At 35.3% G+C, this 13,109-nt stretch overlaps 2 protein-coding genes across 2 annotated transcripts; both read left to right on the top strand.

The window, feature by feature from the left end:
* The first annotated feature begins 5,018 nt into the window (after positions 1 to 5,018).
* On the top strand, positions 5,019 to 7,518 carry LOC122139980 (serum paraoxonase/arylesterase 2-like). The gene is made up of 9 exons (XM_042740954.1): positions 5,019 to 5,178; positions 5,349 to 5,419; positions 5,684 to 5,739; positions 5,864 to 6,029; positions 6,198 to 6,324; positions 6,416 to 6,616; positions 6,732 to 6,813; positions 7,024 to 7,152; positions 7,310 to 7,518. The coding sequence occupies exons 1-9, from the start codon at positions 5,102 to 5,104 to the stop codon at positions 7,469 to 7,471; spliced, it is 1,071 nt and encodes a 356-aa protein (XP_042596888.1). The 5' UTR covers positions 5,019 to 5,101; the 3' UTR covers positions 7,472 to 7,518.
* A 1,028-nt stretch (positions 7,519 to 8,546) lies between these two features.
* On the top strand, positions 8,547 to 11,731 carry LOC109074161 (serum paraoxonase/arylesterase 2-like). The gene is made up of 9 exons (XM_019090219.2): positions 8,547 to 8,698; positions 8,923 to 8,993; positions 9,278 to 9,333; positions 9,463 to 9,628; positions 9,817 to 9,943; positions 10,029 to 10,229; positions 10,362 to 10,443; positions 10,635 to 10,763; positions 10,935 to 11,731. Exons 1-9 carry the CDS (start codon positions 8,622 to 8,624, stop codon positions 11,097 to 11,099), a joined length of 1,074 nt encoding a protein of 357 aa, XP_018945764.1. The 5' UTR covers positions 8,547 to 8,621; the 3' UTR covers positions 11,100 to 11,731.
* The last annotated feature ends 1,378 nt before the right edge of the window (positions 11,732 to 13,109 follow it).

The following is a 13,109-nucleotide window of genomic DNA, read 5'->3' as shown; positions in this document are numbered from 1 at the left end:
CGTTTAGGTTGTGTTTCATCATTATAATGTGACGTTTAACTCCGAAAAGAACATAAAGTGTATTATTAACTGCGTAGGATCGCGATGAGTACATTTGTTCCATGTTTACAAGATGGTTGGATAGCTTATGAATGACAAATGTGACCCTGGACCACAAAGTGGTCATAAGTAGCTCGGGTATATTTGTAGAAATAGCCTACAATACATTGTATTGGTCAAAATTATAAATTTTTCTTTTATGCCAAAAATCATTAAGATATTAAGTAAAGATCATGTTCCATTAAGATATTTTGTAAATTTATTACCGTAAATATATCAAAACTTAATTTTTGATTAGTAATATGTATTGCTAAGAACTTTATTTGGACAACTTTAAAGGCGATTTTCTCAATACTGTAAATTTTTTTTTTTTTTTTGCACCTTCATATTCCAGATTTTCAAATAGTTGTATCTCGTTCAAATATTGTCTTATTCTAACAAACCACACATCAAAGGAAAGCATATTTATTCAGCTTTCAGATTTTTTTAGATGTATAAATCTCAATATATAAAAAAATTTACACTTATGACCGTGTTTTTAATTTTTTTATTTTTTTCTGAAAATCATGGAATGGCGATTGTGAAGAGACCATCATGAGCAAAATTAGAACACAGGCCATACTAAGCTTGCTTGGTAGAAGAGGAGCTATTTCTGCACTACTCCAGTTTGTTTACATGGGGAATGAGTCTATTTTCTACATTGTCACATGTCCTCCCATCAGATATGAATTTAGTAACCTATTTTGGGGCAAAACTCTGTATTATTGGTGTAAGTTAAGTCCACAGTGAGACTGAAGCATTTGTACAACCAGCAGTTTCATCTGAATGTGAACAGTGATTACCAAGTTTGCTCTGTAACTAGTAGGGCAGGTTTTTCAGTTTTCTTAAAGCCACACCCCAGTACAGCACTCAGAGAACGAAAGTTCAAAGTAACGTGAGAGAGTTACAGACTTAGGTAAGCTGTGGCTTCATCTGACTTTATGGTGTGGTTATGTTAGTGCACTAAAAAGAGAAAACTATGCAGTGAACAAAATCAGACAAAATTCCAGTCTTCTTTGCAAAGACGTAAGATGCCTTTTCCAGAAATGCTTCTGTAGCTTGCTATTGTCAAACACATAGTTTACTTAAAAGTATTTCACCTTATGCTTATGATATAATATCTTGATGACAGGAATACAAAGGCTCCTGACACCACCGAACAACACATTTAAGTACGCTGATTTGCATATTAGTGTTCACAGCTGGCAAGCCTTTGTCTTGTTTTTTTGCTGTGGAAAGAGTCAGTCAGCCTAGATTTGTGACCCTGGACCACAAAACCAGTCTTAAGTTAAATTGAGATGTATACATCATGCTGAATAAATAAGCTTTCCATTGATGTATGGTTTATTAGGATCAGACAATATTTGGCCGAGATACAACTATTTGAAAATCTGGAATCTTAGGGTGCAAAAAAATCAAAATACTGACAAAATCCCCTTTGAAGTTTTCCAAATTAATTCTTAGCAATACATATTACTAATCAAAAATTAAGTTTTCATATATTTACAGTAGGAAATGTACAAAATATCTTCATGGAACATGATCTTTACTTAATATACTAATGATTTCTGGCATAAAAGAAAAATCGATAATTTTGACGCATACAAGTTTTTTTGTAGCTAAAAATATACCCCAGCGACTTAAGACTGGTTTTGTGGTCCAGGGTCACATTTAATATTTCTAAAGGAACTAGGCATGGGGTGCCCTTATCTCCATACCTCTTTTTGTTAGTAAGTCAGCTTCCTTCCTCTTATATTATATCAAGCCCATCGCTGTTGTTGATAGAGAGATAAAAATTACACAGTTAGCCAGTGACACTACTCTCTCAATTCAAAATGAGAATCAGATATCTGTGGCAACTGATTTCATTGGTGAATTTTCAAGAGCATCTGATTTGGGGTATACTTAAATTTGGCTAAATGTGAGCTTATGGCCATAAAGGAATGTCTAAAACTAGCTATAATTCCCTAAAAGAATGTGGTTCAATATTTTGGAATATTGATAACAAAAGACAAGAAAAGAAGGTGCTTGCTAAATTTTAGTCCTATTATTGAAAAAAATTAAAAGAATTTAAATCATTGGCTTATAAGAGACCTTGGCTTTCTTTAAGGGGCAGAGTTTTAATTACAAAGGCAGAGGGTATTTCTAGACTTATTTATGCAGCAATGGCTTTAGTTTACATCTTGAAAAAAACTATGTAAAGAAATTGACAAAATATGTATTGACTTCATATGAAAATGGTGGCTTAAATGTTTTGGACTTTGCAAAATTAAATAATACATGTAAGGTTAATTGGCCTAAACAAACTGTTAAAAATTCTGATTCCATTTGTTGTTTTATTCCCTCTATCAAAATGCATCAATCTCATATTCTGTCTACTGTATAATTGTTTATATTATGTATAATGTTTATTGTTTATACCATGTATATTGATTGTCACATGTAGTTTGAGCTTGTTAATAAAAAAACAAAACAAAAAAAACATGAACAGTAGGGTAACAAAAATAGAGTCAGTCAACCAATTGAATGTCCCCATATGAAGACTGAGGTAAAACAACAAGGTTATGTCTTCAAACCTATTTATTCAGACATATTTTGTTTTATTATCAAACACTAAATAGTCATGCTACAGAAATCTCAGTTACTTTACAATGTTAATGCTTTGGGTTAGTTGACATGAAAGTTCAAGCAGAGGAAGCAGTGTAATTTGATGAACTTCTTCTGAAATTATATGTAACATTTTTAAAATAATAATTATGCATGTTTTTATGGCCTCATATTAATTGTGGCATGCTATGTATGTACATTTTTTTTATCAAAAATTATTTTAGAATGATTGTTCATGCAGTTGTATCAGAATATATATTAACTAATTTACTTGTTATTGTTGTTATTTTATATATAAAGGATTAGAAAGTTCAACATATGGTGACTATGATTTTGCTCCACACCATACACATTTCTAGGTTATAAAGCACTGTTTATGCACTGTAAATTGGTAAGCCTGACTGTGAATCTTCCTCGGAAAGCACACATGAAAATAACCTCTTTCAAATTATTTAGTATGTCACATTTAATCCAATTTTGTCACTTTTAAGTTTGCCCAGATTCTGCTTTAGAGGTTCTGTCATAACTTAACATTCTATTAATATTGCTGCAAACTTGCTGAGCTATACTAACAGAAAAGTCTGCACTGGTCACAGCCACAAATAAATAACTCAAAAATCTAATTTACAATATGGAAATTATTTTAAGCGAATTAATATGAAAATAATGTGTAATAGTGCCGACTACTGACCAATCAATGCTACTACAGCGGCATATTGCTTCACGAAAGCCCTTTGAATAGGCCGCATAAATACCTTCTGCATGAAATAAAACATCTCAAGGTTGGTTTGCATGCGCATAATAAGGGGAGGGAAACCACAACCGGGAAGCACGTCCTAGAACGGGGTCACTGCTAAAGTACACGTTAATTAAGAAAACGAAGCTGGGTCAACTGAATTAACAAAGTAAATTTAAAAATAAATTGCACTAGAGAGGGTGGGCTTTGAAAGAAACAGGAGGTTGCCAGATATCACGATTAACAAGCAAAATAAGCGAAAATAAGAAAAAAAAAAAAAAAAATGCCATTGATCAGTGTAGAAAACATTTAAAAATTTAACCAATGAATAAAAATAGTAAATCTCTCTCTCTCTCTCTCTCTCTCTCTCTTTGTAAGCACACCTGAAAAAGGGCACATTGCGCATCAGTAGGGAGAGTAGGGCAGTGGCTGGTAAAGGCAAAATCACGGAACAAAGAAGAAACAAACTCCAAGGATTATTTACAGCACGTTTCAAACAGAAGATGAGGATATTTGACAGCTGTTTTTAGTATTTGGTCACAATTTATTATGTGAGCATTTTGGAAATGGTCCCCCAAAACCAACTGTGCATTTATGTAGTCCATAATAACAGCCTAATAAACAAATAAATACATACATTTAAAATGCCCCTATTATGGATTTTTAAAAACTACCTTGCATGCAGTGTGTAATACAGCTAGTGAATGAAAACATCCTGCAAAGTTTTAAATCTGAAAGTGCACACTGTATAAAGTTATTGTCTCTAAAGAGTCGATTCTGAATCATTGAAACAAAATGATCATTGAAAAAAAAAAAATCATTGAAAAAAAAAAAAAAAAAAAAACGAATCCCAAGCCGTTTCATGTTGACGTCAACATGAAATATTAGCATATTGGCCGTCCACTTGTTGCGCGCGCAGCTGTGTCCGAAATCGCTCACTCGTTCACTAATTCCTATCGGCCTAGTGTATGACAGTTGAGTGGACTATATAGTAGTGAACGAAATGTATAAAGATGTAAATGCCATTCAAACGCTCACGCTCCCCTCTCTCTTCCAGCTCGTTGGTTCTCTGCAGTGGATTGTGAGAAATAGTGCTTCAGCGAGGGCGCAGCCTTCTAAATGAGACACATCGGTTGTATCATAGACATAAATATCTATGGGTTGTACACTTGAAATCAGAATGCACTGTAGTGAAAAAAGTAGTGAACGAATGTAGAGAATGAAGTCGTCCCCTAAGTGGATAAGGAGCAGTTCCGGACACAACAATTCATTCTTTGCCACTAGGTGCCGCTTTTGGAGCGGTAGAAATAGCTGTTTCCCCAGTAACAGCTGCGATCACAAACCATTACAGGCATGATGAAAATCGACCAATCCACGAGGATTAGCGTCACACAAAGGAGGGATTTGGAAAAATTCATCTTGAGCGAATAGTTTGGAAGTCCTTGAGCAAATAAGATAAAAAAAAAGCATATTATAAGATAATGATGGTGCATGTTTTTTGACCTTGCTTGCATGTCAACCTGTTGTTGGGGACTCCCAAAACCAAAATATGTACCTTTCATAACCCATAATAGTGGCACTTTAAAAAACACGTCCAAATGAGCGTATAATGAGCTGACATGGCAACACAAGAGGTTTAATAAAGTTCGTGCGCTGGAGGCAGCGCGAGAGTTAGACAGCATGGGTAAGTTAGCAGTACTCTCGCTGTCTTTTGCAGCTCTCGCAGTTTTGATCGGAGAAAGAGTCATTACATTAAGGTTGGTTGATGTGTCCGATCGTATTTATATTTTCTTTGACTACACGCTGTTCTGATCTTTGCTGCTACTTATTGACATATAAATTGGTGTTTGTATGTAATTACTGCACATGACAATAATCATAGCAATATATATTATATATGACTATATATGTTTTGTCTTCTTTACAGGCATTTGATACTTTACCACAGAGAACTTTCCCAGAACTACCTTCCGAACTGTCACTATGTAGAGGGCATAGGTAAACCCTGTATTGATTGCCATGTTTTCTGGTCACGTGTCGTCATTCCATGGACTGAATTTACCAGTCTGTACCTAATGTATTCTTATTTATGCAATTATAAATGCGAGGAAAAAAGGAGTAGTGTAGTCTAAGTTTTTAGTGTTTTGCTTTTATAATTTATTCTGTAACTGAGTTTCCGTCACTGATTTGATGATCTGTAGTGTATCATATATTTATTTATTTATTATTATTGTTATTATAATTTTTTGCTATTTTAAACAGAATGTGGGGCTGAAGATATCACAATACTTGAAAATGGACTGGCCTTTCTGAGCACTGTATGTCATAAAACCAAAAGCACCTGGTTTTGAAGTTGAAGTGTTGCTGTTAAAAGTTAATTATATACATTTGACCATTAAAAAATGCAACTATGTTTTTAAATGCAACTATATTTATGCTTAGTGCGTGAAGCATCCAGACTTACCGTCCTATTCAGATGACCCTGGAAAGATCTACACCCTGAATCTGTTGGATTCTAAAATTAAAATTAAAGCAACAAACATCAAGGGAGACTTTGACAAAGACTCTTTTAATCCACATGGAATCAGCCTATACACAGATGACAAAGGTTTGCCCTTTTTATTCAATTAATGTATACATAAACAAGTCTATACTTATATTGATATTACATAATTTTACCTACACAAACAAGAAGTAGTTATTGTGAAATGTTAAAACTATATTAAACGGATGATTGTGAATGAACCTAAGTGTATAAATTCTTCTCACACGACAGATGGTGCCGTATATCTATTTGTTGTTAATCATCCTCAAGGCAAAAGTCAAGTGGAGATTTTTCGATATGATGAGGATGAAAATGCTCTTCAGTACATCAAGACCATCAAGCATGAACTCCTGCACAAGTATGTGCTCCGTTAAACCACAATATTGCTTTAACATAGGCTACCCTAGACCTAAAATATAAATTACAGTTTATTTATCTGCATTTGTTAGTGTGAATGATATAGTCGCTGTGGGGACTGAAAGCTTTTATGCCACCAATGATCATTACTTCACTAATGGGATTCTCAAGCTTGTGGAGCCGTTTCTGTCTTTGCCCTGGTGTGACGTCGTCTACTACAGCCCTCAGACCGTGCAGGTTGTGGCAGGGGGCTTCTTGCTCGCCAACGGCATAAATATCTCCCCTGACAGAAGGCAAGTTTCAGGAAAAAAAAACAAGATTTGCATATGCATGTAATATTATCAAATAATTTTTGGCATAATCATGTCCTGTTTATATGTTATTAATACAATTAACCTGTCATTTCAGGCATTTGTATGTGGCAGATCTTCTAAAGCACAAAATTGTTGTCTTGGAAATACAGAAAACCACTGTATTGTCTCATGTAAAGGTAAACACCAAACTACATGAAATGTTCACCTTTATTTTATCCCATACAGAATAATTTTTCATAGATTAAAGTATAGAATTTCAGCTTTATTGTGTTAGCTTCAAATAAAACAACAATTAATCTATTTAATAGTAGTTTTTTGAATAAAAATAACAACAACTACTCTGACTGCTATTGCTAATATAATGGCTTATTCATTTTTCTTAACAGGAGGTTGATGTGGGGTCACTGTGTGACAACATTGAGGTGGACCGTGAATCTGGAGAGCTATGGCTGGGCTGCCACCCAAACGGTCGCAATTGGTTACATCAAGATCCGAATGATCCACCTGGTTCTGAGGTGTGTGAATATATATATTGTAGTGTTTAGTGCCCATGCTCAAATACGATGAGCTGTCATGTTCCCATGTCTTTCCCCTTTCTCTTCCCACTGTTTCCTGTCTACTCTCAGCTGTCTCTGAGTTACAAATCTGTAACATACCCATGTTCTCCTATAGGTTATCAGGATTGAGAACATTCTCTCTGAAAAGCCCAAGGTGACCCAGGTATATGCAGATGATGGCAGTGTGATCATTGCTTCTTCAGTGGCAACCCAATATGGAGGAAAGCTGCTCATAGGAACAGTTTATCAGAAAGCTCTGATCTGTGACCTGAAGTAGTGTATATACTTACTGGAAAGAATAAATATTGGCCCAGCTGTTTGAAAGATTTTGTCTGAATAGTGTTATTTCAGAGACTACATATTTGCAACACAAATCAAAGACAAGACCAACTAATAATATATAGGTAATAATTAACTTGAAATTTCAGTTGCACCTTTTGTACTGTAAAGTGAGAAAAATCAGTTCACACAATAGGCCTATATATTGGGCTTGACAGACTGCTTGGATTGATTATAAACTCTTCGATCTATCTACTAGATATGAGAGCTTAAAGCAAGAGTTAAACTTCACTAGACTCAGCATATGTTCTCAATAGCTATCATTACTTGATTGTGTAATAATATATAGCCTATATTATCAGTTTGTGATGTCCATGCAACACAGAACCTTGACTAACAAACTCCCATGGCAATTAATAACTATTTTAAAGGTCCATAGAAGGTATGAAAGTCATCAGAATACTCCATCTGCCATCAGACGTGCAATCTGGGTTATATGAAGCAACGGGAATACTTTTTGTAAACGAAGAAAACAAAAATAATGACTTTATTCAATAATTCCTTTGTCAACGTTCTCCTCTGTGTCTCTCCATATCTCCGTATGCTGTGTATGCTCTTCTGTGTCATCCGTGCCACAAGGATGCGCTGTTTCTACATGTATTTACCTTTGATTTGAAATAAAACAGCGGATCCTTGTGGTGCGGATGACACAGAAGAGCATAAGTGTAAGTGATAATGACTAAATTTTCATTTTGGGGTGGAGAATCCCTTTATGGCCTACTTAAAAAAAAAAAAAAAAAAAAAAACACGTTTCTGTACAAATTATATCTTATGAAAGTAATCACTACCTCGTAAAAAAGTTACTTTTCTCTGGGATGTCTAGCATATTCTGAGTGAACTTTACAAACAATTTTCATGTCAATCACATCTTGGCTGGTTTGACAGAAATAGAAAACAAACAAACAACTAAATACAATAGCATGTAACCAATAAGCAGAACTGAATTCTGGAAATTATTCCCAAAACAAAAACCACGAGTGTGCTTTTATGTATTTGTAGTACAAAAAATCGCACATAAAAAGCGGACATGGCAACACTGAAGGGTTAATAATGTTTGTGCACTGGAGGCAGCGCGAGAGTTAGACAGCATGTGTAAGTTAGCAGTACTCTCGCTGTCTGTTGCAGCTCTTGCAGTTTTGATCGGAGAAAGAGTCATTACATTAAGGTCGGTTGATATGTGCGCTCGAATTTATATAATAATGACTTCCGATTACTTTTATTTGCATACCAAACTTTATAACTTTTGCAGTAAATGTTTTCTTCGAGTGCACGCTGTTCTAATCTTTGCTGCTACTTACTGACATATTAATTAGTGTTTTTACATAATTACGGAACATGACAATAACCATAGGAATATCTCTTAAATATGTAGTTTTGTCTTCTCCACAGGCATGTATCACTTTCCTACAGAGAACTCACCCAGAACTACCTTCCTAACTGTCACCATATAGAGGGCATAGGTAAGTAAACACTGAATTGATTGCCTTCTTTTCTGGTCAAGTGAAAGTTTGCTGGACTGAATTTACCAGCTTGGACCTAATGCCGTGCTACATATTCAATTATAAATGTGAGATTCCTGTAAAATAATGTTTTATTGGTGAAGTGTAAGCTTTGCAATGTTTTGCTTTTATAATTATTCCTGTAATTGAGTAAAGAGCACTTGAAGAAGCATATGTGTAGGTTTCTTACACTGCAAATGCGGATGTAGTGGTGATCTCTAGTGTGTTATTTTTGTTTTAAACAGAATATGGTGCTGAAGATATCACCGTGCTTGAAAATGGACTGGCCTTTCTGAGCACTGTATGTCATAAATTCAAACTCATTACTGAGTAATCTCATGTTAGCAACAGGCGTTTTTACTATTTTACTATTAATTTGACAATTAAATGTAACTATATTGCTAAACATGTTCAAATAACTTAAACACAGGGCTTGAAATATCCAGGCTTACCATCTTATTCAGATGACCCTGGAAAGATCTACACCCTGAATCTGTTGGATTCTAAAATGAAAATTAAAGCAATGAACATCAAGGGAGACTTTGACAAAGACTCTTTTAATCCACATGGAATCAGCCTATACACAGATGACAAAGGTTTGCTTTTTTATTCCAATAATGTATAGAAAAGTTTCATTCCTTATTGAATTTTCTATGCTTATATTGATGTAACATAATTTATAATACCTACACACACAAGAATAGTTATTGTGAAATGTTAAAACCATATTGTGGACGATTGTGAATGAACTTTAAAAAGAGTATCAATTCTTCTCACACGACAGATGGTGCCGTATACCTATTTGTTGTTAATCATCCTCAAGGCAAAAGTCAAGTGGAGATTTTCAGATTCATTGAGGATGAAAATGCTCTTCAGTACATCAAGACCATCAAGCATGAACTCCTGCACAAGTATGTGCTCCGTTAAACCACAATATTGCTTTAACATACCCTAGACCTAAAGTATAATTCTAGTTTATTTATCTGCATTTGTTAGTGTGAATGATATAGTGGCTGTGGGGACTGAAAGCTTTTATGCCACCAATGATCATTACTTCACTAATGGGATTCTCAAGTTTGTGGAGCCGTTTCTGTCTTTGCCCTGGTGTGATGTCGTCTACTACAGCCCTCAGACCGTGCAGGTTGTGGCAGGGGGCTTCTTGCTCGCCAACGGCATAAATATCTCCCCTGACAGAAGGCAAGTTTCAGGGAAAAAAAAACAAGATTTGCATTGATAAAAGCACAGCATAGTGTAATATTACAATAAAAGCATTACTGTTTAATTATGTCCTGTTTATATGTTGTTAATATGATTAAAATTTAATTTCAGGCATTTGTATGTGGCAGATATTTTGAAGCACAAAATTGTTGTCTTGGAAATACAGAAAAACACTGTATTGTCTCATGTAAAGGTATACACCAAACTACATAAAATGTTCACACCTTATTTTTTTTAAAAATCTATTTAAGTATAGAATTGTAAGTTGTTTAAGCTTCAAACACAACAAACTTAAAACAATTTAATAGTTTTTTACTTAGTAGAAAAAGAGAACTACTCTGTCTGCTATTGTTAATATTACTGCATGGTAATTTTTCTTACCAGGAGGTTGATGTGGGGTCACTGTGTGACAACATTGAGGTGGACCGTGAATCTGGAGATCTGTGGCTGGGCTGCCACCCAAACGGTCTTAAATGTGTATTTCATGATCCAAATGATCCACCTGGTTCTGAGGTTTGTGAATATATGTGTTGTGTAGTGTTTATTGTCTCTATGCTCAAATATGTTGAGCTGTCATGTTCGAGTCTGGCTCACATCTCTTATCCTTTCTTTTCCCACTGTCTCCTGTCTTATCTCAATTGTCTCTGAGTTACAAATCTATAATATAACAATGTTCTCCTGTAGGTTATCAGGATTGAAAACATTCTCTCTGAAAAGCCCAGGGTAACTCAGTTATATTCAGATGATGGCAGTGTGATTGTTGCTTCTTCGGTGGCAACCCAATATGGAGGAAAGCTGCTCATTGGAACCGTTTATCAGAAAGCTCTGATCTGTGACCTTAAACTGTGAATATACTCACTTACGGGGAAGAATAAATATTGGTTCAAGTGTTTGAAAGAATTTGTCAGTATAGAGTCATTTTAAAGGCAACACATAACAAAGTCGAGGCCTTTTGTTGGGTAAAGTTTGAAAAATCAATCCATACTATATAAATGTGGCTTAACACAGTCTGATTGGGTTGCAAACACTATCTACTAGATATGTGAGCTTGAAGTATTACTTGACTTAGCATATGTTCTTAGTAGCTGTCTGACACTTGATTTTTGAGTTAAATATATATACATCAGCTTATAATGTACATGCAACACAAATAAACATTTACCAGCACACTTTCACTGAAATTTGCAAACAATTTGTGAAAATGGACAATGGTTACTAATTCGTATGAATTTGTATTTTCTATATAACAGCAGGGATGCAGAGCACATTAGTAAGGCTGCTATATGCAGAGCGGTAAATAAAGTGTGCTTCACTCTTGTGCTCTTTCTGAGAATTTTTGTGTAGTTTCCCGAGCACAAACCCATCAAAAATGAAGCTGACTACTGTATGGAATAGAATGATGCCAGAAGGAAGGGTAGTTTGAGATAGGCCTAAATGTCTAACACCACCACAGCTGTTAAATAAACACAAATTATTCACAATTTATTTGGCCATCTTCATTTCTTACAAAAACAAAAGCAACAGTTATTATTTTTCCTGCTGGATTTTAATATTCTTCTGATACTTGGTATTGTAGCCTTTTCATCTGTACTTGATTATTTTGCAAGCCTTCTTGCTGTTGGCTCAGTAGAGGTCAAATGTTAACTTCATTAGGCTACTCTAATTAAGAAATGCGAAATGGAAAAACAGCATTCTGGAAAAAACCGCGACTTCCCATCTAAAAAGATAGACTGCTACTTTAACACGCTACTTCTGTGTAAAGTCCAAGGCGCGTATAATCAAAGACTATAGAATACGAGTACAAGGCACGATGTTGCCAAGTCCGTGATTTCCTTGCGGCTTTGGGATACTTTTGACACCGTGTGGTTGAACTAGGTATTGCAATCCGAGTTCAAAATAATGGAGAGGGTTTTTTTCACCATGCCCATCCTCCTCAGATTTTACGCACACGCAGGTTGCCAGATTGACGACACCAACAGGAACGAGCGCACTTGATGATGAATGAAATAAAATACTCTGTGTTTCCCGGTAACTGGCAACCCGGGGTGCAGAAATATAATTGGGTAAACTGGCAATGGGCGGGTTTCACAAACCAAAACAAAGATTGACATTCCGGCCCGGAACGCACATTCAGAGGAGAATAACTGACTGTAGCATTGTTTTTCAGATAAACAAGTCTATCAACTTAGCATGTTTTTTAAATATCTGCAAACATATTATGGTATTTTTATGCTTTAGTAGAGTCAAAATCTTACATACAGCACCTTTAAAGCGATCTCCCCGGAACGCTATTTTGACAAAAGTGGAGACAGAGGGGAAACATTTGAGAAAAATGCATTTGGGTTAGTTTTTGATTAGAAATCGGATGGTTTAGTTTTGCAGGCCTGGCAACCCTGAAACATTGAGAAGAGTTAATGTTGTTTACGAGCGTTTCAGACAGCATGGGGAAGTTAGCAGTTTTCTCCTTAGCTGTTGCTCTTGCAGCTTTCATTGGAGAAAGGCTCGTTGCACTTAGGTTGGTCGATATTTCCAATCGCTTTTATATAACGATTGCTTTGAATGTCAGGCTTTTCAATTGCAATAAAGGTTTCTTTGACTCAACACTTTTCTAACCTTTGATGCAGGTTTTTTTTTAAGTTACTTATGCAAACTTTTAAATAGTCACGCAAACGATAATAAATGAGTTTAAATGTAATCCTCTCCAGAGGCATGTATTGCTTTACTCCAGAGAACTTACCCAAAACTACCCTCCTAACTGCCACCTAATAGAGGGCATAGGTAAGTTACATTTTATGCTTAGGTGTCACTTGCTGGTTTAAATAGTGTAGTGTTCTTATGTTTCAAACAGTTAAAATAAGG

The sequence above is a fragment of the Cyprinus carpio genome, chromosome B16 (assembly GCF_018340385.1).
Source record: "Cyprinus carpio isolate SPL01 chromosome B16, ASM1834038v1, whole genome shotgun sequence".
Classification (NCBI taxonomy): domain Eukaryota; kingdom Metazoa; phylum Chordata; class Actinopteri; order Cypriniformes; family Cyprinidae; genus Cyprinus; species Cyprinus carpio.
Note: the sequence above shows the minus strand (reverse complement) of the source record. Positions and strands in the feature narration are given on the sequence as shown.